The sequence below is a fragment of the Polyodon spathula genome, chromosome 11 (assembly GCF_017654505.1).
Source record: "Polyodon spathula isolate WHYD16114869_AA chromosome 11, ASM1765450v1, whole genome shotgun sequence".
NCBI lineage: Eukaryota > Metazoa > Chordata > Actinopteri > Acipenseriformes > Polyodontidae > Polyodon > Polyodon spathula.
This window is the reverse complement of record NC_054544.1, coordinates 36,412,285-36,439,030: the sequence shown is the minus strand read 5'-3', so window position 1 is coordinate 36,439,030 and position 26,746 is coordinate 36,412,285. Positions and strand designations below refer to the sequence as shown.

General features: G+C 36.2%; 2 protein-coding genes across 4 annotated transcripts; one reads left to right on the top strand and one right to left on the bottom strand.

Moving 5' to 3' along the window:
- The first annotated feature begins 815 nt into the window (after positions 1-815).
- LOC121323173 (mitochondrial import inner membrane translocase subunit TIM14-like) lies at positions 816-7,644 on the top strand. The gene is made up of 6 exons (XM_041264053.1): positions 816-960; positions 2,414-2,465; positions 2,980-3,053; positions 3,927-4,003; positions 5,379-5,449; positions 7,421-7,644. Exons 1-6 carry the CDS (start codon positions 958-960, stop codon positions 7,489-7,491), a joined length of 348 nt encoding a protein of 115 aa, XP_041119987.1. The 5' UTR covers positions 816-957; the 3' UTR covers positions 7,492-7,644.
- Positions 7,645-7,801: 157 nt separating this feature from the next.
- Positions 7,802-24,904, bottom strand: fxr1 (fragile X mental retardation, autosomal homolog 1). 3 transcript variants are annotated; one of them, XM_041264050.1, is made up of 17 exons: positions 24,848-24,904; positions 21,516-21,568; positions 20,898-20,991; positions 20,706-20,777; positions 20,377-20,525; positions 19,141-19,234; positions 18,574-18,690; positions 18,224-18,394; positions 17,997-18,075; positions 17,778-17,887; positions 17,196-17,282; positions 16,743-16,953; positions 14,448-14,657; positions 13,656-13,856; positions 13,262-13,342; positions 9,560-9,639; positions 7,802-8,780 (listed from the first exon to the last, which is right to left on the bottom strand). In XM_041264050.1, exons 1-17 carry the CDS (start codon positions 24,896-24,898, stop codon positions 8,616-8,618), a joined length of 2,025 nt encoding a protein of 674 aa, XP_041119984.1. In that variant the 5' UTR covers positions 24,899-24,904; the 3' UTR covers positions 7,802-8,615. The 3 variants fall into 3 exon arrangements, with proteins under 3 accessions (XP_041119984.1, XP_041119985.1, XP_041119986.1); XM_041264051.1 differs by lacking the exon at positions 13,262-13,342; XM_041264052.1 differs by lacking the exons at positions 9,560-9,639; positions 13,262-13,342 and having other exon boundaries at positions 8,688-8,780.
- Positions 24,905-26,746: the final 1,842 nt, after the last annotated feature.

The following is a 26,746-nucleotide window of genomic DNA, read 5'->3' as shown; positions in this document are numbered from 1 at the left end:
ACACTTATTCCGTCTGTTTTCTGTTATAACCCTTCCTGGGCAACAGATGGGGGCAAGTGCTAAAGGGAGGTGTTCCAGAGACCTGCTAAATGTTTCTCACACATTAAAAAAATAGAAAGTCAACTGGGGTTTGAATGAGAACACTTTACTGTGGGAAAGTTGTGTCAAGCAGGTCAGACTGTCAATTTCATTTCAAGGAGTGGTTTGCGTGAGGGAAAGATGCACTGCTGCAAGAATTGTGAAAAACATGTTCACTACAGCAGTTGCAAATAATTTGGTAAAACATACGCTACACCAAACAGCTTTATAGTACTATATTCGGTAACCTGTGCTTCGTTCCAATTTTTATACATTCTGCTATGTTTACAGCTAATTCTGCCTAATTTGGTCCGACAATGCATAGTTATGACAGGGCACGTCAGTTCAAGGACCATGGAAGCCTGCTACCGTACCTGTCATTTCTGATATTTCAATACAGACTGTGCAGCCTGAACTGAAAATCAGGTGTTTACTTACACGTGCGTATCTGTAAGAAAGCTTGCACAAGACGTTATAGTGCTTCTCTCGTACAGGGATCTGGTCCTGTTGTGTTTAAATAATGCTTGCTGAATACTATAAAAAAAAAAACTTAGTTTAGTTAATTCCAGGTTGTCGCTTGTCCCGATTCACGAGCAAGCCGTGCATTTTTGTTGTCAGCCAGCTGTAGGGTTTGAAAAGTGAAAACATAGCATACCTGTCCTGAACTACTGGAGTGGCAGCCTGCCCGACGTGTACTGGGCTAACACAAAAGTTGCGTCATAAGCGTACTTGTTTACTTACGACAAATCAACTCACTTTCTGGCAGTGTGCGAAAGTGACCTTACATGTAAAAACATCCAGTTGTTTTGTTGTTAGACAATTACGATTTAAATATAGTAATGCGAGCATTAGAGAGGTAAAGAAAATCATAGTCAAAAGATGGTAAGTTGAACAACTGGAACTATTTGATCATCTTAAGTGGTTATACCAGCTCAGTAGTCTCAGACCGGTAATGATTATTGAATACAACGTTATAGACACAATTCAGACTAAGTGGAATATGTGATATTTGTATTTGTTTAATTTGAAAACGTATTTTTTATTGTGTGGGACATACAAAAAAAAAAATCCTTACGTATTAGTTTGCCGTAACGATGCAGTGTCGGAATGTGTGACCTGTGTACTGTAATGTTAGTACGACGACTACTTTGTTCTGGAACACAGGCTCGCTCTAATCGTTACATCATATAGGGGTAAAATATGTCACTGTTTTACAGTAAGAGTACACGCGTTTTCTGGTGTCTTCACTGAGTGATACTAAATGTAAATAAGTTGAGGCCCACAACAGAGCATGTACGATCCTACTTTTAAACATACAAATTACTTTGAAGACGATTGAATATCATTAATGCCTGCTTAATTTTTTTTTTTTTTTTTTTTGAAAATGTAAAGCTCTTTTTTTTAATACAGGTGATAGACTCTGTGTGTGCTGAATTTGTAACATCACCCTGGTCTCACATCCACTTGTTTTTCTTAACCAGTTGTAGTTTTGTGCCCTAGTATGGCAACAAGCACTTTGGGTTTTATTATTGAAATAACAACATTGTATAGTATATTAGTTTTATTCCCAGTTGTAAGTTAATGGTTTGACGTGCGATGTTGGCTTTCTTTTCTTGAGCACAAGCAGTAATTTGTGGCACAACATAGTGTACATTTAAGGTGTCAAGGTGCTCCATAGCTTAGTCTTCAGTGGGGGTTGCATGTCAGAAAGCAGCTAGCATGCTAGTTACAGTTACAACTTAAACGTACATTTACACTTCGATAAATATGATGTCAAGCGTCACATTTTTAAACAAAAAAATACGGTCTGCAACACCCTTTTTCATTTCTTAAAAAAATACAAATGGCATCTGTAAAATCTTGGCTAAATTCCACAGAACCATGCCTTTAACTTCTAAAAAAGGCAAACGCTAAATTATTTCCCGTGAGCACCGTAAGCCTCTGTTTAATTCATATGGAAGCAAATCAGAAAATATATATATATATATATATATAGGCTCAAGTTGTATGTAAAATTGTATTCTTCTGAAAAATTTGAATCAGATAAGATTTTGTTCATAAGTTTTCACCCAGCCAGAAATGCTATAATCCTCCCCACCCTACCCCCCAAAAAGCAATGTGTCTCAAGTGGAATGCAACTAAATGTGAAGCTTTGTAAATAATTAAGAACTCCAACATGCAATTTAGCAGTGATGACGTACAGTACGAGTGATTATTGTTGCTGAACATCTACATCGTTACAAGTTTTTCCCAAAGAAACTGTAATTATTCTTTTCATCTATCCATTAAAGCTACTGTGTAATCAAGGATTATTGTCTTTTGCTTTTATTTGTAGGCCAGTACTATGATAGCGGTTGGCCTCACAATAGCAGCGGCAGGATTTGCAGGTTTGTAATTTTGAAGAGAAAATGAACTTGGAACTATAAATAGCTAAACCTGTAATTTAAAAAATGAAGCAAAAGGTTTCTTAAATTGTACTAAGCTTATATAGTTGATACAAAGTTACAAGTTTCACATTGTACAAAGGAACAGACATTCTTAGAATGATCCGTAGTACTGATGATTTTCCATAACTCCTGTGTTATCAAAGTTTGTGAAGAGAATGCACATTACATGTGGATTCCTGTACAAAGTAAATACTGGCATGACATAAAAAACAAAAAATAAGACCAATACAATGGCTCAAGCCTCTAAACTCAGGGATATTATAAACTCATTAATTCCCATTTCAGCATGGTGTAGCAAGTAATAGGAATGTTGTTGGATACAGTACAGGTAAGTTGGGAAGTCACATTTTCAGGATGGTATAAAAAAGCACACAGTACCAAGGTCAGTAGTGGATTTTGAACAATTAGTGCCTGCCTAACCACTCATTCTGCCTTTGTTTTAATACAAATGTAGGCCGGTATGCTGTTCAGGCAATGAAACACATGGAGCCCCAAGTGAAACAAGCACTGCAGAGTCTGCCAAAATCTGTAAGCTTATTCGTTCATTCTGTCTTGCTAATTACAGTTGCCTACCTCACTGACTCACTTTAATATAGATAATTTTTATGTACTACACAACACTAATTAATATGACTCTACAGCTACAGTGCAGCAAAGGTTTACACATGCAGTTACACCATTAATCCACATTATATGTGAATGACAGAGTTGTCCAGTGTAGGCAACTTACCAAATCCAGCTATTGCAGTATTTAAGCAATATCAGCTAACGCATGCATGCATTTTTATAAATTGAAATTAAGTACTTGTGGTTCCCTTTCTGTGGCCTATACTTTTCACCACTCTACTTTGGATTTAAGTGAGTAGTGACCCATGCAATCAATGATCATGTTCTCACCAAAATAGAATATTGGAATGAAGACTGTTTCCCCACTAACTGCATTCACTTTAAAGTGCCAGATAGGACTGTATTAAATTAGTTCTCATATATCAGTTATATGGGCAGCACAGTGCTGTAGTTGTTAGCACTCCTGCCTCACAGTGGCAGGGTCTTGGGTTCAAATCTAGCCTAGGGGGTCTGTCTGTGTGGTTTGTATGTTTTCCCTGTGTCCGTGTGGGTTTCCTCCCACAGTCCAAAGACATGCTGGTCAGGTTGATTGGTCACCCTAAATTGTCCTTGTGTGAATGTGTGTGTGGTGCCCTGTGATGGACTGGCATCCCATCCAGGGTGTAGTTCTACCTTGTGCCCTGTGTATGCCAGGTTAGGCTCCAGCTCACTGTGACGCCTGTAAAGGATTAAGCAGTTATTGAAAATGGATATCAGTGTATATTATAGGCAAAAGTGTTACATAATATTTGTCTTTTTAAATGATCAATATTTGATATGTATCAAAAACTGCAGGCCTTTAGTAGATACTACAGAGGTGGATTTGAACCGAAAATGTCCAAGAGAGAGGCATGCCTAATTTTGGGAGTAAGGTATATCATTATTTTCCTGTCTTCTCTGTGTATAAACTGATTATTTGGGTTTATTTATATATTGAATGTAATCATATTAAGTTCTTTAAGAAAAAGAAAGCTTGTATGTGCTCCATATTTATTTCACTATATAACACAATTTTTGTTCCTGGGTAGTAAGTGTTATTTCCTAATTGCTTATGCCTCAAAAGTATAGAAAATGGCTATTATTCCCCACAAACTTTGCTTTTGTGACCAGGACAGTGATATTTTGAAATGCACCTATTTCCAATGAGAAAACGGTCTTTTCGTTCACATAAAGTTCTCGTTATACTGTCCGTGGTAGTGGCGTTCAAAGTCCTGTATATCCTGGTGGAAGTGCTCACCTTGCTCCTCCGAGTACGCTCCCATGTTCTCCTTGAAGTTATCAAGATGAGCATTAAGGATATGGACTTTGAGGGACATCCTACAGCCCATTGTGCCGTAGTTCTTCACCAGAGTCTCAACCAGCTCCACATAGTTTTCGGCCTTGTGATTGCCCAGGAAGCCCCGAACCACTGCGACAAAGCTGTTCCAAGCCGCTTTCTCCTTACTAGTGAGCTTCTTGGGGAATTCATTGCACTCCAGGATCTTCTTTATCTGTGGTCCGACGAAGACACCGGCTTTGACCTTTGCCTCAGACAGTTTAGGGAAGAAGTCTTGAAGGTACTTGAAGGCTGCCGACTCCTTATCTAGAGCTCTGACAAATTGTTTCATAAGCCCTAATTTGATGTGCAGTGGTGGCATCAGCACCGTCCGGGGGTCCACCAGTGGCTCCCACTTGACGTTGTTCCTCCCCACAGAGAACTCGGTCCGCTGTGGCCAGTCCCGCCTGTGGTAGTGTGCCTTGGTGTCCCTGCTGTCCCAAAAGCAAAGATAGCAGGGAAACTTGGTAAAACCACCTTGGAGACCCATCAGGAATGCCACCATTGCAGCCTCTTGATGCCATCTCAGAAAAATGCAGATATGTATCCACTTAGGCAGCTGGTACTAAACTGAACTGGTGGGCTTAAGGCCCCTGTATTTATACTACTATGTATATTACTGGAAAGTTCTAGAAAGTTCTAGAAGTTGCTCCAAGTTTACTCAGCACTGAATCTATCTGGAATGTTCTAGAAAATAGGTAAATTTCAAAATATCACTGTCCTGGTCACAAAAGCAAAGTTTGTGGGGAATAATAGCCATTTTCTATACTTTTGAGGCATAAGCAATTAGGAAATAACACTTACTACCCAGGAACCAAAAAAAAAAATTACAGTGTTTTATATAAGCTACACCTTGTATTTGTCTTTGCAGTTTTACTGTAAATACTGTTTTCTATATTAATGTATAACATTTTACTTTGTTTGCTTTTTAGTCCCACTGCTAATAAAAGTAAGATCAGAGAAGCTCATAGAAAGATAATGGTGCTCAACCATCCAGACCGAGGTACAGTATGTCCACTTTATTTCAAGCAGCTCTTTCTTAGCAAGTGTAAAGTGTTACTGAACAGGGTGTGGGGTTTAAAACGCAGTGCATTACTTTTCCAAGTTTCCTGCTATGTTGTATACTTGCAGCATCTTTTTTCAACATAATTGTGATTGTTTTGGTATTTTTTTACTAACAAATCCCTGGTTATAAATCAGTTTTGACTAGTTATTTTCATTTTACATCGGTTATGCATCGGGTCTTCCTGTCAAAATAGCTTTTGAATTTGACACCAGCTGCTAAAATCCAACCTGTTCAATCAGAAACCTTCAATAATGAAAACCTTGTACCTACAGTTAAACATGGAAGTGGTTCGTTCATGATATGGGGGTGTTTCAGCAGTGCAGGGATTGGAGACATTGATGTGATTTGAAGGTTGAATGAGTCCAGTCGTATGAAAATACTTTACAAAGTACAATGATACCATCTGCTTGTAGTCTAAATGGCAGACAGTTTATTTTCCAACAACATAATGACCCAAAGCATACAGCTAAGTCAACTCTGAAAACAAAGATATAAGTTCTGGAATGGCCTTTGCAATCACCAGATAGAAATGCTTTGGACTGATCTGAAAAAAAAGCTGTATCCAATCAAGGAAATATACAAGACAGAATGTGCCCAGATTTCACTAACAAGATAAAACATACCGATTAAGAATTATCATAAACGTCTGGAAGCCATAATAAAAGCCAAAGGAGTAGATGAAATACTAAAGGGTGCCAATACTTTTGTCATGAAAGAATACTTTAAAAAAGTTTGTTTTTTGATAGATTTGTTAAATTACTAGAAATTGTGTCATTTGCTTTTTGTTTTATTAAAAGTGGTTGAAGTTTGCTAGTCCTTAATCTGTTACCTTGAATTAAGGTATTGTATAATAAACGTAGGGTGCCAATACTTTTGTCTACGGCTATCTGTTGTCATTATATGGGGCTTGTCATACATATTCAAGCAAGCCAATAGGACAGATGAAGCAATAAAAATGCTGACATTTTAAAGAGGAGTCGAGAGCTGATGAAATGTTTCTGATTGAATAAGTTGGGTTGAAGCCACCAATGTTGTGAATTCAGATGAAAATAACTAGTCAAGAATGATTTGTGACCCAGGATATGTTAATAAAACTATAAAAACTGCCAGTGTGTTGAAAAAGATATTGCAGGAATACTAGGGAAAGTAATATTATGTTTTAAACCCTACAGCCTGTCCAGTGTCACTTTAAGGATTTAAAACTTAACTAGTAGACCATTTTAACATTGTTTACAGCAGGGGTCTCCAACCCTGGTCCTAGAGAGCTACAAGGTCTTCTGGTTTTTATTTCAACCACACTCTGTTACTTAATTGAATCAATTATTGGTTTAGTTAGTAAAGGTTAACGTGTTCCAGATCTTTAGCCATTGATGATGTAAAGACACCTATAAAACCTGCAGGACTGGGGCTCTCCAGGACCAGTTTTGGAGACCCCTGGGTTACAGTATTGAGTATTTTAGCTACATTTAGGTAGCGAGTCTATTATGTGTACCTAATGTCCGTCTCAAGACCAGTGCCATTTTTTAACTACAAGTATGTTGCTCATTTGCATATATGTCACGTATTAAATCAATTTTGTTTGTGAGATGGCACTCCATATTTCCCCACAATTCCAAGCGCAAAAGTTCAAAGGGCATTTTTTTTGTAATGATATAGGTGAAATTCATACCTAAAAACAAGCTACTTATCCATTATTTGTCAATTTCTCTTTGGCACAAGCCAGTTGCATTATGTTAACAGTACAAAACATTTCAGTGCAGTGCAATGCTTATTTAACTGACATTGTTTGTTTTTGTTCAGATATTTAAAGCAGTGTTTTCTTGTGTAACTTTTATTGTATAGGTGTCATAGATACATCTTGCACACACCTTTTCATCTACTCTAGCTCCTCCATTTTTTCTTTTTTAGGTGGATCCCCTTATCTTGCAGCTAAAATTAATGAAGCTAAAGATTTACTGGACAATCAAGCCAAGAAATAGACGTGTAACTTAATTTGATATTGTACATAGAATGGCAGGGATGAATGTGTTTTTTGATTATTACTAAAATTGAATAAAGATTATACAGGTTTGTTTAATTGCCTTTGAGAAAACCATGTCACTTCTAGACACTGCATTAAAGGTATACTTGAATGATGTGTTTTACTGTTTTGTTTGGGTACACCTATTGATGGTCAACATACTTCTCTGCCCAATACCCTTAAGTCCTAGTCTTTCTACTGAAGGCAAAAAAGGAATATAAATGCAACTCAATTTGTGCTAGAAAAGGAACAGGCAAATACTGTTCAAATCAAAAGACAGAAGATCAAAGTTTATTTCACCTGCATACAAAACATATTGCACATCAAAACAAACAAATAAAAAAACAAAAAAAACAAAACACACAACATTAGGACTAGAATCAACACTGTTTTCCATAAAAGAAAGAAACCACCTGGAAATTGTTCTTTCCGTAGTTCAGTGTCTGCTTTCTGAAACACATTTAGACAGCTTAGTGTCCGAACAAAAGCTAAGCTTCATTTTTTAAATACTATACAGTTTTAAAATAAATTAACCAAAACAAAGCTCCTTTGCAAAACAGACATCAGTATCGCTCCATTGTTCCTAGAGACAAACCTTCCAGTTTTCTGCACATACAGCATTAAAAAAGAAAAAAAAAAAAGACAAAATTTCAATAAAAGACCAGTTTCAAGACTAACATTCAAAATGGAGAAAAAATACAATTCAGTGCAATTTTTTTGACTGCATTTACTAAGAAATGGTTGCATATTACAACTTAACAAAAGCAGCTAATGCTTTTAATAAAAAAAGGATTAAGATGTCCCGGATCTTCCCATCAACAACTTATTCAACACAAGTTATGTTTCCTACAGGCAGCAAACTTATTTTATGTTGAATCTACTCTCTGAAGGCACAACATCTGATAATATACTGAGAACATACTTGGTGCAATTATTATTATTATTTTTTTTAATCTTCATCCCCTTTTTGTGTTCCATAATGGAGGAACTGAAAATTCAGACAGTCCATATTTCTATCTTTGGCAAGCTTGTACAAGCACTACTGTAAAATGTAAAAAGGTATTGTAAATTGGGAGCAAGTGTTTAAGAGATGCCATTAAGGACAGCTTGTGGTTGATTTCCATCTCCTTGATATTTCACTTGCTGGGTTCCTTTTGTGGGAGTATGTTGTGGCTTTCTCGGTTCGTCACCACAAGCTTTGCTTTCCATAGCTGCAGTGCTTTGTTCTTCAATTAAATCAACCTGACCCTGGACGGAAGGAAAAAAAAGAAATGTTACACCGCATGGCTACCTTATTTTTTTCAATCTTAAACTACCTGCCATATGTGGATGGCAATTTCCATTTACTGTAGTCACTTCAAAAAGCTGACACACTTGATTTATTAATTTAAATTTAGAATTATTTTTTTAAATTTAAAATGATAAAAAACAGAAATGAGGATATATAATTTTTCACTTTCACCAAACGTTTTGAATAGTTTTAGTTTGATTTGCACTAATCACCTAGCACTTGTAATGCATGTATATCAGTAATACAATGAACAAAATACATATTTTATAGACTAGCGCACATGAATAATGTGATAACACCATGTAACAATTTTACAAAATGACTGACTACAAAAGATTTAGAAGCAAGTAGTTTTTCGAGATTTACGATTATACTGCAAATACAGTATAATTGTAAATCTCAAAAAACTACTCACTTCTAAATCTTTTGTAGTCATTTTTGTATTACTTTAGTACAAATACATGTTAATATGGATTCATATGTTGTTTTTTTCTGACTTTATGTGAACGAAAAGACACAAAAGCGCCCGTTTTCTCATTGGAAATAGTGATATTTTGAAATTTACCTGTCCTGGTCACAAAAGCAAAGTTTGTGGGGAATAATAGCCATTTTCTATACTTCTGAGGCATAAGCAATTAGGAAATAACACTTACTACCGAGGAACAAAAATTGTGTTACATAGTGTAATGTAATGAAAATTAATTTTTTTTTTTTTTTTTAAAAAAGCAAATCTTACCATTTTTGTCAAACTATCCCTTGCTGGGGTTCTCTGTCTGCTCTGTGATTCTGTACGGGATATGTAATCTGCTACTGTAACTAGAACATAAAAAAAAAAAGTTTAAACTACAGCAGCTGTTTAACTCTTTCAACACTATCTAGGAAAAATAACTGGCAGACTGCTACTTGGTGCTGAAAGAGTTAAGTTACTAGAGATAAAAATCAAAACTAACAGCTCATGTGGTTTAGTAATCTGGGAACAAAGTAGATTGTGCATGGGATTTGTTAGTTTTTTTTTTTTTTTTTTTTTTAATTAAAAAAAAAAAATAATAATTAATTCACATTTCTGAATGTACTGTACCTGGAGCAGCTCGTTAACAGTGTTCGCTTGCTCGCTGAACCCCCAGTCCTAAATGAATTGCGCTTCCCTTGTGGGTGATGTGAGTTTCATTTCCCCTCTCACATTACACTGGCACATCAACAATGCCATTTATCCCATCTGTTCATTGGGCTGAATGAAGCTGGGCTGCGCTCGCTCAGAAATGCGAGTACCCAAACCCGGCATGCACATGCGCAGTAGCAGCCAGCCATCATCAGCCAGGTCTGGTTGTGATTGGCTTAAAAATGTCTCAATAGAGCGCAGCCAATTAGGGAACACGGTGATTGGATGATCAGCGGACATGCCAAGACATCAAAGCCTATAAATATAAGCAGCAGGACTTCATCTCTTCTCAGTCTTGCATGGTGAGTTTGCAGAAAGACTGTTTAAACATTAAAATGCAATTCACAAGCCGAATTATCTTTGTCTAACTTTAAATTACAGTACTGCTTTAACTTAAGCACAGCAATATCTTGCTGTGTTCGGCAATTTCTTTTTTTGTTATTAATTTACCAATCACTACTGCCTGTTTGAGACATATATATCTTGTTGACAGCTGTGTTTTTTACTGTTTTTTTGCAGCTGTTCAGTCGTTTATTAGGGCTATATAAAAATTATTTTCAGGAATCAGCATATAATCACTTCACCCACAAATTTTGGCCACCAGCCACCACTGTACTGTAACCTTAATTATCCCCCTTTGTTATGTATACAGTGGTTTATTTGTTATGTTATACAGGCTAATAAATCATACTGATTTAATAAGTTTTTTTTTTTTTTTTTTAGGAAGAAAGTCAACACTAATTAATTACAATAAGGCAACAACAGAAAAAGTGAAATATAGAACCATTTCACCATCTCGTAACTGGATGCAAATACACTACCGGTCGGTCAAAAGTTATATAACACCTTCATTTTTCCAGTTTTTAATTGAAATTTATGCAGTTTAATGTCTCAATGTACTCTGAAATTAAAGCATAGAACAAATAAACAATTGGAGATAAAAAATAAATCATGTAATTGTTTTGTTAAACAAAATTTAATCTAAATTTTTGACTCAAAGTAGCCACCTTTTGCAGATATAACAGCCAAACACACTCGTGGCATTCTTTCTACAATGGAAATCAAATATTGTTCGTAAAGTTTTTCCCAACACTGTTGCAGAAGTTCCCACAAATGTGTTGCAATTGTAGGTTGCTTTGCTTTCACCCTTCTGTCCAGTTCATCCCAAACCAGCTTGATGGGGTTTAAGTCTGGAGACTGTGCTGGCCATTCCATGATTTGAAGCCTACCGTCTTGTTCTTTTCTTCTAAGGTAGTTTTGACATAGCCTGGAGGTATGTTTTGGGTCATTATCTTGCTGTAGGATGAACCCGACCAACTAGGCGTATACCAGAGGGTATTGCATGGCGCTGCAAAATGCTGTGGTAGCCATTTTGGTTCAGGGAACCATCCCTTCGCCTACTCTACGGCGTACAAAAACCCTGCGTGATGAACCGAAGATCAAATTTTGATTCATCGGTCCATAAGACCTTCTTCCAGTCTTCAGTAGTCCACTGGCGGTGCTTCATGGCCCAGGCAAGCCTCTTTTTCTTATTTTGCAATCTTAGCAATGGCTTTCTTACTGCCACTCAACCCATCAAACCTGCAGCTCGAAGTCTTCTCTTCACAGTTGAAACTGAGACTTGCTTACTTCAACCAGTGTTAAGCTGTGCTTGAAGCTGTTGTCCTGTGAGCCGCCTATCATGCAAGCTGTTGACTCTCAGAAACTTGTCTTCTGATTCTGTTGTGGCTTTGGGTCTGCCAGACCTCTTCCTGTCAGAGTTTCCTCCAGTTTCCAAGTGTCTTTTGAGGGTGTAGGAAACTGTACTCACTGACAACTTGGCTTTCTTTACAATTTCTCTAAAGGAAAGACCTACACTTAAGGGTTATAATGGTCTGTCCATCTTCCTTTGTTAATTGCCTTTTTCTTGCCATTATGATAGCAATATACTAGTTCCTGCAGTACAATACTGTCCAAATAATGCTTAAGAGGGTGTAGTAACACAGTCTGTTCCAACATTGCTTTTATACAGAAAGAGGGTTTGTAAGTAATCAACAAAAGTTGGGACACCTGTAGGACTTGTTTGCATCAACTTTCAAGGCTTAATTTACTTCCATTGCTGCAGAACAGCTGTAAGTTGTTAACCCGTGACTTGTTCCCTGAAAAAGGCCTTTTTGTATAACTCTGAAATGTACATTATTTTTCTTTTTTTTGGTAACCTAAACTTTTTTTTTTTTTTTTTTTTTTTAACCTCTGGCAGTTTACCGCTTACCTTTGTACCATTTCAGGTTATTCACTGGACTTGAACTGCTTAAATTTCAATAAAAACTGGAAAAATGGCGGTGTTCTAAAACTTTTGACCGGCGGTGTATGTCACGCTTGTAGTTTAAAAAAAAAACAACACAAAAACAAACCACACCACTCTTGGCTACTTCCCTTTACTATTTCATTGCACTCCATGAACCACAAAACTAAAGATACCAATGGAACTTTATAGCTTTTACGTCCTTTGGATGAGACTTAAAACCACGGTCCTATTGCAAGTGACACTGCAGCAGCAACTGTGCTGTGTAGTTCACTCACTAGTCTGTAAATCTCAGAATAAAAACACTTGCTAAATGACTACATGACAGTATTATCATGCAACAGCTATAGAAGATACCATACTTTCTTTAGGCTTTTTAGAATGAAAAGAAAGTAAAAACAAAACAAAACCACTCATTTCCCCAAAAAATAAATAAAAGCATTTAAAAATAATCCCAAGCAGCTTTATTAAGTATATTTGTGCATTTATACATTTTACTGACAACATACAGTTCAGTCAGCAACAACTTAACTGCCTCTCAACCTCAGTCAGCGCTGTAACAGATTAATCTATTATAAAATACTACATATAAATGTCACCCACATTTTCCACCTATTTTTTTGTTTCATTTGCACTATATTGCTTATTAACTCATTTATCCATCTCAAGACATGTGCCTGTTATTGTAAATGTAATTGCTTAGAAATCAATCAATTAGTGATCACTTCTGGTATGATTTTTTTTTTTTTTTTTCTGGATAAGCATCACAATCTAACAGACTTTTACCGTCACTTCTCATTTATCCATCAGGAGAAACTGACAGGAGCGGTGTGATAAACGAATGCCGACTTAAGTTCAGTTAGAAGTTTTAGTTTACAAGAAGCAAGCACATACTGAAGTATTAAAGCGTTCAAAATCCATATGCAGAATTACTTAAACAACCTTTAGTGTACTCTGGCATGCTGGTTTGGGAATATACTTTATACTCCCATTACCTGGCAGCCTCTCTTCTGCCTGACTGCAAAAACAGTGCCTACAGCTACGGTTACACCGCTGGGATTTACCCTCCAAATCATCTACAAAAAGAAATTTGTGAAGACCCAATTTTTATAAAACAGTTTAGACTGCTTGCAATATTTAAAATAAAATACACAGACGTGAAGGGAAGTTAATTTGTGTGTCTTGTAAATGAACACAGATTCAGTTAGTATAGTCCATAAACCCCTACCTTGGTGGTCTATGAACTTTCTGATTTTTTACAAAACCTGAGGACATATCCCCTGCTGGTTCAATGGGTTACGATTTGTTTTAGTTTTTTTGATCATATAATTATCAAGCTGGTGAGGTAAATGATTCTTTTATTTAGACGTTATTGTTAAGTTTACTTACCTACACCATTTTCGTTAACTGAAGCATTATCAGGCTCAGTCAATCCATCAATGAGGGTAGCATCTTCATCAGTCCTACGCCTACGTGACCGTCTCCGTCGGCTGATGTTGTGGTGAGAATCACTGGTGTCAGTGTCAGCAGTCTGATCTGTTTCAGTGTTATCTAGTAAACTGTAGGGATTGCTGTCCGGATCCTGAAGCACTGAGGGGAAGGGAGAGGAATAATGGAATGATTTGATTTCCAACTTCATTTGTTTATTTATTTGACAAATACAGGAAACTTAACTCTCTCAACACCACAGACCTGTATCCAGATTTAAGAAATATAACTCCATTAAAAACTACAGATACTCAAGTAGTACAGGAAATTCTTAAACAAAACATCAACTACCGTATTTCAAGTGATTATTTCTCTTTGGGACCCCCTTATCACCCTATCGTAAAGCACATGCAAATACTACGCAATAAGAAGCTGACAAACTTAAAGGGGTCATTCTGAATCAAGAAGTGCACAACTAAGTTTGTAACCAAGTTAGTAAATGTCTATACAAAAATCAGGTTTCAGAGGGGAAATAATTAGTTACAAACCCCTATAGTGGCTCTACTAAAGCTTCAGAAACTCAGTTTTTGAATAGGGAATTGGTTAGTAAGCCTGGTAATTAATGGATTGCAACAAACCGAGTGATAAAGAACACACACACATACAACAGGATTTTTGACAGACAAGGAAAAGACACTAAGAAAACGTGTAATAAAGTATCGCTTTAGGTTCTTATGGAAAGAAGGTTTGTACCAGAGCTGATGGAGCTGCTAGCCCCTCTGCCCCCTCCACGGGCCCTGCCTCCAGGACCTCCACGCCCTCTCCCAGTGGCAGGCCGCCTCCTGCTGTCCCGCTGGTGCCTAGGTTCCCGATCGTGATCTTCCCCTGCCAACGACCAGTCACTCAGCTCGTCCTTTCTCTCCGAATCAGTTTCAGATGCAGTGGACAGTTCAGAGTTCGTACCTGGATAGAAACAAACTTTTAATGCAATCAAATCTATAGCTTGAAAATGCATGAAAAGGATACAGGACAAATGTGTTCCAATTTCTTTTTGTTAAAGAGGTAAACACAAGTTTGTTTTCATAGCATAAGCATAAATTCAGTTCAGTGAAAGTCGAAAATCTGAACAAATACTTAATTTTTTTTTATTCTATATATATATATATATATATATATATATATATATATATATATATATATATATATATATATATATATATGCACACACACACACTACCAGTCAAAAATTTGAGTACGTTTGCTGGAAACTAGGTTTTTTTCATAACTGGCAATGTTATACGTTGTATACGTTTCTGTAAATACTTGAAAATTAAAACTCATGTTACAATATACAAAACAAAACGTAAGGAGTATCAAAGTAATGTTCAACAAAATTGAAAATTGTCTCTAAATCTTGGATTCCTCAAAATAGCCACCCTTTGCCTTAATAACAGCCTCACAAACACGAGGTATTCCGTTAATAAGTTTCAGCAGGAAATCACCCGACATGTCTTCCCAGCTCTTCTGCAGCAATTCCCAGAGATGTAGGGCACTTGTGGGTAGCTTTGCTTTGACTCCTCTGTCCAGTTTGTCCCATACAAGTTCTATGGGATTGAGGTCTGGAGACTGTGCTGGCCAGGTCATTAGATTGAGTTGTCCTTCACTTTCCTTCTTCGCAGGTAGTTCTTGCACAACTTTGAGGTGTGTTTCAGGTTATTATCTTGGTGAAGAATGAAGAACTGCCCAACTAGCCGTAATCCTGATGGAACGGCATGCCTCTGAAGTATGCTACGATAGCCATACTGGTTGAGCTTGCATGGACTTGGTAAAAATCACCAACTCTGTCACCAGCAAAGCAACCCCAGACCATGACACTGCCTCCTCCATGCTTGACAGTGGGAACCACACATGCAGAACTCATGCGCTCACCCTCTCTGTGTCTTACAAATACTCTGCGGTTGGACCCAAATATTTCAAATTTTGACTCATCGGTCCATAAGACCGACTTCCACTCCTCAAACGTCCAGTTTCTGTGTTTTTTGGCCCAGGCAAGTCTCTTCCTCTTATTCTGCACTCTTAACAATGGTTTCTTTGCAGCAATTGTTCCAGTTAGGCCAGCTTCACAAAATCTCCACTGAACAGCTGATGTTGAAACATCTGTACTTCCAGTAGCATTTAGCTGAGCTTGTATTTCAGGGGCAGTTAATCGCTGGTTTCGCAGACTTGTGACTCGAATGAACTTGTTCTCTGATTCTAAGGTCACCCTTTGCCTGCCTGACCTCGTTCAGTCCTCATGAGTGCCAGTTTCTTCAAATCGTTTGATGGCCACAGCAGTTACAGACACTTGCAAAGTTCTTGCGATTTGTCTTAAAGGTTGACCTTCATTTCTTAAAGTAATTACAGACACTTCAGACAGTCTTTTCTTTGCTTAACTGAGTGTGTTTTGCCATTTTCTGCTCCCTTACATTCAGGAATGACAAACTTGTGCCTATACTGCCTATATTTATAGTAATCATGGACCCTCACCTGTTAACAATAATTGGTGACAAAAGGTTAATTAGGTAACATGCTCGTTAACTCATAGAACATCTAACAAAGACACTTCTATACTTAGGCCAGTGTTCTAAAACCATGTTTTACACATTTCAGACTTTTAACTGACTTGGGCTTCAGACTGAAATCCCCTTGCTTTGGGTGCCATTTCATTGAAATTGACAAGATTTACATTTTCATTTAAAAATTAAATTTTTGAATGCAATTCACTTATGATTACCAGTTTACATAAGTACACGTACCATATAATGAAATATTATGTGTTTACAGACAAGTTTATACAGTTAAAAGCATAGATAATCATGAAAAAAACTGGTTTCAAGCAAGTGTACTCAAACTTTTGACTGGTACTGTGCGTGTGTGTGTATATAATATAAACATTTGAGCCAAATTTGTTATGTGTTGTGCAACAATAGAATGTATATTATAAAACATCATGCTAGTATAGTGATGCTTGTATATGGTTACTTCTTCACATGAGTTATGTAGAGTTACCATAACCAGAGGTGTAAATAGGGCCTCTGCGACCACGACCTCTGCCACTGTAAGACCTGCTGCCATGCAGGGAGGGAGCAGACGTGCTCTCATCTGTTGTGTAGCCTTTATCTTTATCAGCATTGCGGTTGGAGGAAGGCCTAAACCCCACTCCTATTTCCCTCAGCTGGTCATCAATCTGAAGCCTCTCCAGTCTTAGCTGTTCCACTTCCTACAAATAAAAAAAATTATAATATCAGCAATCTCACTGAATATGTACGCAGAAAGGAAAACCTTAAATGCAAAAAACACTAATTGCATGAATCTAGAGTCAGTAAACTGTGGATTAGTCTTTGCACAATGTTCTTTTACGGTACCTGTAATTCCAGAATCTATGTGGGATGATGCATGGTTTAATTAAAGAGTGGGAGAAAACAACCACAGCTCAAAACTGTACAAGCAGTATAAACTTACATTTAGGTAAGCAATGTGGTATTCCAGAAGAACTTGAACATTTCCGATGTTCTCCTTTGTGCCAACAAATGTAAAAGGAACCATTCCCTGCATCAAATATAATTAAAAAGAGTTGTACTTTTCAAAACAAGTTTGTCTAAAGGGCTGTTCCACTGAATTTGAAAACACTTAAGGATGAATACAAAATGAAACATATTTGAAATCTTTCCAATTACAATTATAAGAAGCCTTTCAGCAGAGACATGGTTAAACATCACAGCAACATTCTACAAGTTGGCAAACGTTGAATCTGTAAACTAAAATCGACTACCCTACTGGGGTTAGCCAGTACTGTACTAATACAATGTGTTGTATTAAATGAGTGTATCAAACATCTGCCGTACATAAAAAAAACGTCGAAATGTGTCTAGTTTTGAAAGCAGCCAAAACATTTAGTACAAAAGTATTTTCCTCTAGAATGTCCTATAGAATTTCTCTGTTCATTAAGATTTCTTACACATCTGCGTTAGCATTAATAATACAAATTCCAGGGGTTTTAGAAATGTTACTTTTACCCTTTAAAAAAACAAGCAATGGTCCTACCTCTTCTCGAGGAAGTTTATTGTCCTTATCACCTTCAATCCTTACTCGCACAACTCCAGATTTGTCCACAATCTCTTGAATGACTTTTCCATTTTTACCAATGACCTTACCTAAAGTGTATTAAGAAGTGTATAACAATAACAAAAGCAGTAGAATTGGACAATTTTTACACAACACACCTTTTCAGTATACAAAACGTTAAGAGACTGACTGACTTACCAACCAAATTTCTGGGAATCTGAACAGAGTCTTCAATAAACTCAAGGTAACTCCTTGCTTTCTGTCCTGCTTCAGCACTCTGAAAAGGAAAACAAATTTGGTTTATTAGTGTTGCAATGTGAACCATCTAAAAACATGGTTATATTTGACTCATTAACAAAGAATCTAATATGAAAAGTGAGAAAGCCTAAGCATTTAAAAATCCATAAATCAAACATTACACTTACCTCTCCATAAATTCTGAATGTGCCGGTATCTTCATCCAGTTCAATTGCTGTAACTCCAGGTACTTTCCTTGCTTGCTGAATATTACTACCATGAGTTCCAATTGCCAAACCCATCAGATCCTCTCTAACAGTAAATACCTCATGGAATGCAGAAGCCAACTGCTTTGTGCTCTATAAAGTATTTGGAAACAGTTAAATTTTTTCAACATGTGGATTTTATTAATTAATAGTTAGAACAATACATCTGAACTTATCTGGCCTAGGCCAGCCACATTGCACAAGTACACTTCACATATTAGCCAAAACCGCTTATTTTTAAACAAAGCATGACAAAAATATAAATTTCTTACCTCTAGGTGCTTTGTTGCTTCTTCATTTCTTGACATAAGCATTAACTTTGTGCGAATACTGCGCAAATGCATGTCACTTAGTATTGTAACTCTCTTGACTGTGGCTTCATTCATTGACTAAAAGGAAGAATAATAAAATTGCAATTTGACAAAGAAATTTTTAGATTGATTTCATGTACCGATATTCCATCTGGCAGATAATTCTGATACTGGTTTCATTTTTATTCATTATTATTATTATTTATTATTATTATTATTATTATTATTATTATTATTTACTACTACTTGAAAATGTTTTTAAGCTTTAACCTGATGCTAACCTGGTGATTTTTGATATTTCATGCAGTCTTTGAATTTAATAATTGCAAATACAGTAGTTATAGTTTTTGCTATTTGGTAACATATGTAGTAATATATAACAGCTACGGGTTTAAAATAATAATAATTGAGCTATCAGCATCAAAAAAAAACAAAAAAAACACACACAACAACATCACCACCGCCATGACCGGCACCCATTATATGTAAAATGTAAGTTTGACTTACAATAGACAAAATAAGCCTTACCAGTACTACTAATTGGCTTGTGTCTGCATGGTAGAAGATGCGACATGCCCCTATTGCTTTTTTGAACTCTTTATGTGCAAGTTCATTTTCACACCTATAATACAGCAGTAAAGAATAATTTAAAATATATTAGTAATATATAGTATGTAAATTGTGCTATCACATTTTAATATTACAGACTCTAATACTAGTGTTACTGAACTGGCTTTTCAGTTTAACACAACGCATTACTTTCCCCACTTTATTATACACATTCCAATCAATTTTTTTTTTTATATTTCTATTAACATATCATTGGTCATAAATCAGTTTTGACCAGTTATTTTTGTTTCACATCGGTTATGCTTCAGGTCTTCCTGTTAAAAAGTCTTTTGAAAGTGGCTTCAATCAAACCTGTTCAATAGGAAACATTTAATTCCTGTCTCCTCACAAAGTTTAGCAGTTTGATTGGCTCATCTCTCCTACCTGCTCGCTCTAGCACAGGTTAGAGTGAAGATGTAATACGTACAGGGGGTGTACTTCCAACCATACAAATATTTATATTTGTAATCAAAATCTGCATAAGACATGGTCACACAGAACACTTTATAACCTAGACGTGTAATCTGCTGTCCGTCCAAGTACTGTTGTGCTGCTTAGCATGTAGAGCTCTCACTTAAGGTTTTATTACTGGTTCTTATTCCACTCCAATCTACCAAAATGATGCAATTATTGCAATAGGCTTATTGTGCATAAACGCCTGTCCCCGTCCCTCTGAATCTGTGTCAGAGCAAGCCGGTAGGACCAATCAAAACGCTGAACTTTGTGAGGAGTCGGGAACCAATTAAATGTTTCTCATTGAACAGGTTCTGCTAAAGCCGCCGGTGTTGTGAATTCAGAAGACATTTTACATGACCGTTGAAAAGCGAATAAAAACTGATTTGTGACCAAGTATATGTTATTAAAAATATCAAAGCAATCCATGTTGAAAAAGATATCGTTGAAATACGAACAAGCAGAAAGCCAGAGAAAGTAATGTTTTGTGTTTTAAACGCTACAGCCTATTTATTCAGTAACATTTTTAACCTGATAATAATGGTGACATATGGCCGGTTTCACAGACTAGATTTAGCACTAATCGTGGACTAACCAATGTTATTTTAGGTAAGACTAGTGCTAACTGAGGTCTCTGAAACCATTCGATAATGTTATTTGTACAATTAAAACAGTAATAATGAAAAGGAATCTGCTACTTACGCAGCTTTTAAATCATCTGGTACTGGAATTGTACACTTGAAGAAGGTATTTTTTGCCACAGCCTTGTTAAGGTTCACTGGACGAAGACGCTCAAAGGTGACTATCTCATTATATGTGGCATCACATGCAGCATATTCAATTACATAAAACTGTGGACAATATAAGCATAAGATGTTGATAAACATAAAAGATTAGATGCTACAAATAACCATTATTTACCATTAGAATCTGAAATAGAAAATGTAGGGGGAAGTATTCCTGGTAGGTGTATGCAAGTGGAATGTTCCCATAGTAAATGTATTTGAAAAGGCTGTAATTTGAGTACTTACATCACCCTTCATCATTCTCACTTTTGCAAGCCACCAACCACAAGGCTCCTGCTCATTTGCTCTTGAATAAATCTGGGGACATGCAGAAAAAAAAAAATCACAAAAATGAAAAGAATTCAGAAAATGGTATGCCTGCTCACAAAACCAGCACAACATGGTCTAATGAAACTAAACACAATAAATCAAACTTACCTCAACGTCCTCACCTTCACCGATTTCCTTTTTAACATCTGGAGGAGGCGGCATGCGCACATTGCTGAAAGGAACCTTACGCTCTGGTTGCCAGCTTTACAAAAAATAAGAGAGAGAACCATGTGAACTGAATTTCAATGCAATATTTCAAAGTGTACAAGGGTTTTAACAAATCACAGAAGCAGCTGTGTAATACTACTGAATGACAAGCCCATTGGTCTTTATAAAACTGGAATGCAAAGCAATATGGCAGCCACATCAGATCGCAGGTCTCACAGAAAATAAAGACTAGAGTCTGTATTTCAAAAGGTTTATAAGATTTAAGCTTTTAAAAAAAAGTGGCTGTGGAATTATTCAGAAAAACAAATGTTACTAGGACATTTCTCAATCCAGTATAAGGATTTAAATGGCACAAAGACCATTAAAAACAACTTTGCTGCCCAGTATATATTTTAAAATCTAATTTTAAAGTCTGTTTTACTTTCTCCTACGAGTGGACATAAGAAAAGACTAAACAGATACATTACAAATGGCAATAACATTTACTGTATTTTGTATTTAATAAAGGGGGGCACTGTTAGAGAAACATTTGGCTAAAAAAAGAAACTTAACACTCACTTGTTTTCAAAGGCAACGGTGAGTGAATCTTCATGAACATCTTTGACAAATGCCTGGGGAAAAAAATGCATTGATAAAAAGTGCTCCACAAGTAACCTTTCTGACCTGAAAAAACAAACATATACATAGTGTAATATACATATACATATATATATTATATATATATATATATATATATTATATATACACACACATATATATATATATATATATATATATATACACACACACACACACTTATTGATTTTAAATGATTAATCATTTCAAAATAACATATCAATTGAGTTCTGCACTATGATGCATGCTGTAACATCTTTGGTGCTGAACCCTCAGCTTGCATCATAGGCTACCACTCCTTCCCACTTCAATATGCAAACCCATACAGTAAAAATATTGTCATTAAATAAATACATTACATAAAATATGGATACATTAAAATGGCATTGTTATTCTAACTACATTATACAAGGTACAAGGCACAAGTTACTACTAACAATGTTTCGACGTTCGCACCTCCAGATCTTATTGTGGTCAGACAGAAAAAATAATCAAATTTTGACAGAATAGGTACAACAGGTGTTTAGTCTAAACTACACCCTTCCACTGTAACGCAACAACAATTTTAAGCTTGCTACTTTATACGTTGTCTTATTGTCAGGTGGACAATCTATTAAAAAGTCCACTAATTGACTTCCTAATACGAAACTGATTTGAAAAACTGAAAATGTGCATCACTACTCAATTTGTAAAGTACATCAGATAATTATAAATTATGATTACCAGCTGTAGAAACAAACAGAACCATCAGTATTTTCCTAAAATCTCACCTGTCCACACATCCAATATCAAAAGCCTCTGGTAAGACACAGGGCTCGAAATTAATGACAGCCAAGTGGCAATTGCCGTGGGTGCCCTTAATTGCCACAATGCCCCTCAACATGTATGTCTATTCATGGGCATTGTGGCCGCAATGCTCTTTCAGCTACAGCAACTGGAGGTGCATGTATAAGGAAATGTTTGGAGGATCCAAACAATAACATGATTCAGTGATATGTGTGGTTAAGTTACATCTGCAGGAAAAACAACAACAATAAACAAAGAACACTACCCTTTCAAGCACTTGGAATTCTACCATGTGTAATAATGTCATCTCAGAACAGAGTCCATAACAAAAAAGTATAAAGTGGTTTTCTTTCTGGTTTAAAAAACTTTCTGTAACTTCAATGTTTCAATTGCCGTTATCCCTTACTTCAATTTCTTTATTTTTACTACAACTAAACCAAAGTGGTAGAAATTACTATTCTACATTGAACTGAAATGTTTATCTTCATTATTTTCCATCTTGTGATATATCAGTTTTTGTTTTTTCAGTTCATGCAGAAGTGCAACACAGCATCTCAGCACTCTGTATGCTAAACGCGGGAATGAGATTTCCGTGTTCAGTTTATGTTAAACCGAGTAGAGTATGTTTTCAAAATTGAACAAAAATAGTCCCATGGATTACGATAAAAGCCAATGTCTGGCTTCAGTGATGGGAGCTATGTCCTCCCAGGCTCTAATCTAGGCTGCGAACTGACAAAATAATAATAAAAAATAAAACCTCCATAGTTTTGTGTTATTATTAAGTTAAACTGTTGTTTCTTTCAGTGGCAAATTAACTTTACATACAAATCCTAAGCAAAATTACACAACATCCTACACTTCAGTCTTGTCTCAAACTTAGTGACCATTTTGACCTTGCCCTTTTTGTTGCCAATTTAGAGCCCTGAAGATAGAGCAAAAAGGAAGACTGTGCCTCTTAGATATCAGCCTACTGGTTGTGTGCCCACCAGCAGTTTAAAAACAACTGTAAAGTCCATACTATCCTCTGTACCTGACAACAGTCTGAGACTGACAGGGAACAGTCATCATATTCTGTACTCCTGGTGGGATTAATTGACATTCTAAAATAACTTTCTGATGATACAATAACTACTGTAATAACAGTAACAGATGGACTTTCCTACAACTGATAGTGTATCTAAGGGCAGTACCAGGTAAAATGACCTAACATACTGCCATATAAACAATATAAAAAACCACTTAAGTACAAGATTCAGAATAATAAGCTTATACAAGCACAACTTAATGTGAACTGTCCCTTCAGGGTTAAATTTAACACCTTCAAAGTTCGGTAATTTATTTATTTATTTATTTATTTTAAATGTGTTTGTCATATCAGAATATATCTAATCAAAACATAAAAATTCTGAATATTAAGCCATTTACTGTAGTAGTCCTGAAAAACAACTATTTCTCATGCATAATACAAGTCATAAGAAAGTGTTTTAAATCAATGAAACGCTAAAATATTCGATTATGGCACTATATAGGCTCGACCAGGGCTTCTCAAACTCAGTCCTGGGGACGCCGTGGCTTCTGCTTTTCATTCCAACCGAGCTCTCAATTACTTAACTAGACCCTTAATTGAACTGATAATTTGCTCAATTAGACGTTTTTTACTCGTTTTCAGCTCTTGAACAGTTGCATATTTCAATGTTAGCTACAACATCTGATAAGTAACTTGAACTGTAACTGTTTAAGCTGAAAAGGAGTAAAAATGTCAAATGTCTAATTAAGCAAACTATTAGTTCAATTATGAGAAGCCCTGGGCTAAACACTGCAGACTTACTTAGTTACTTATACTATGCACACCGCTGGCAACACACCACGACCAGGTTAAGAACATACCCATACATAAAACTGTGTATGACTTTCTGTATAGTCGATGATTCCTTTGTGATTCAAAGTTTCATGTTTTCAGAATATTATTTACAAACTTAGTTAAACTTCAACACAGTAAAGTTAATAACCATGTTCAAAGGAAACAAACAATGTGAATGTAAACAACAAACACCCCAAAAAAGTGATTACCTTGTAAACTACCTATACAGACGGGACATCACAGAAATAAGAATCATATCACAAAACACCGGTAATTTATAGGCCTGCAATATTACCACATGAACTCTAATGTAAAGAAGGTACAACACGCACATCTGCAAGTGTATGTCCTTTCCCTGGTATAACAAAACAATTGTAAAATAAATTTAAAAAACAACAACAAATTAAAACAGATATTAACATGACTACATAATATATCACCATTGTTATCTATACACAAGACAAGATCAGACATTTTTTGTGAACAGCGTCTCGTCAGTCGTTTTCTTACCAATACTTAGCCCTACAACCAACAAAAAAGATACGTCTCGTTGAATGTATATTACACCTTTCTTAATGTCAAACGACTTAAAACCATAAACGTTTTTTTTGTTTGTTTGTTTGTTTACCTTGTAATAAGCTCCGTTTGAGCCGCGAATCTCCACCATCAGTTCCTCCATATTGGAGACGCAGTGAACGCTGGGAAATTATTCTAGAAAGTTACTGAGATGCCAACCTCAACCTGGTTACACATTATAAACAGTCGTCTCTTCTACACAGAAACACTATCTGTACACAGCAACTTTCACTCGACCAACTAAATGCAATATTTTTATATTATATCTCTGCTAACAATATTAAGTACTGTTGTTATAAATATGCATTTGCTCCAATATTGGTATTGGGTTGGATACTAGCTGCTCTCTTACTTGATAATATGGAGAAATCATATGATATTGTGACCTTTCAAGCCTGTTGACTCTGCAGATGTTTCATGGTGAAGTATAAAAGCAGGGTCTGAGCTGATTTCTTGAGACCAGGAAGCAAAAATGGTAAACAACACCGCAGGTTTACAAGAAAGATTCTTCCAGCTGCTTCATCATGTTCCTTTTACTCCTAAATAAGATGCATTTATATTGCATGTCATAACTGGACTTTTTAACTTAAGCACATCTTAAAAAGGGAAAGAGGACAAGCCAGCCCCTGAATACAATTTTATTCACAGTTAATTCACATCACCTCAATTTTCCAAGTGTACAACCTGCAGTTGATTCAGCTATTACAGCACTGCCCTATGAGCAAGCTCAAATACATATACACACTACACATACAGTAGTAGGCATCCTTTACGGTCACTTCAACCATATACCAACTAATATAACCCTGAAACGTAAAGGTAAAGACACCTTGGCCAAACAGCTAAGTCTTTTCTGTGCCTTTTGTGTCCAGTTTATTAGGTTTCACTGTATAAAGTGTGGAATATTTTGCCACACACTGTATGATATGAATGTTGGTGTCAAGAAGTAGCTGACCTGTGCCTGAAACTTAAAAAATATAAACCAAGTAAGGACACACAAGTCAATATTCGAACTGTGCTGCAGTTAGTATATTAAAAGTATAACCTTACAATTCAGTGAAGACAAATCTACCATATCATTGCAAATGCAACCTTTTTACTTACCATTTTATGGCATGTAAATTCACAGTGCAGTGCCAGTTGTCAAGGAAACCAGAATCCAGCATTGCAGTTTATAATGAACTAAAATTTAAATTTTTAAATAGTTTGAATATCGATATACAGTGGCTTGCGAAAGTATTGACCCCCTTGGCATTTTTCCTATTTTGTTACCTTACAACCTGGAATTAAAATTGATTTTTATTTGGATTTCATGTAATGTACAAGGGAAAACATGGGGTTTAATGGGTTTAACCTGGATCAGGGTTCGAGCCTCTATCAGTACATTTATATTGTGTATAGGACTAGTGTATCTTCCTAGCATTACCTTACCAGAGGACTCATTCAATTCATTCAGTTTATTCAGACATTTAGCTAAGATACTGTGGGTTCTTCGAATAGTTTCCTCTACCACAACAGCGGTCTTCATTCTTCCAACTACTGTATGGTTGGTGCAGTGAATCAGTGCTATATTTTTTCATGTCACATTTAAAATGGAGGAATTAAGGACCAGTCCTTCCTGGTAAAACTTGAGAAATGAGTTGACATTGATAAAAGTAATTATTAAATGTGTTTACATGTACGACTGAAGATCAATTAAAATAATTGATCTTCAAACACTTCAAATCTTTTTTTGTTCTTTGACTATAGAGTCAGGCAGTAGAGGGTTAAGATATGAACATAATGTAGCTGCTACCATCTGCAGTCCAGATGAAGAATTACAGGTAATCTAGGTGTACAGTGTGCTTGGCAATAGGGCTAAAGTGCACAAGCAGCAGGGTGAGTCTTCTTCCAAGTTAGATGCTTTGTGAATTAGTGTATCTCCTCCTAAAGAATTGAGTCTGAAAGTAGT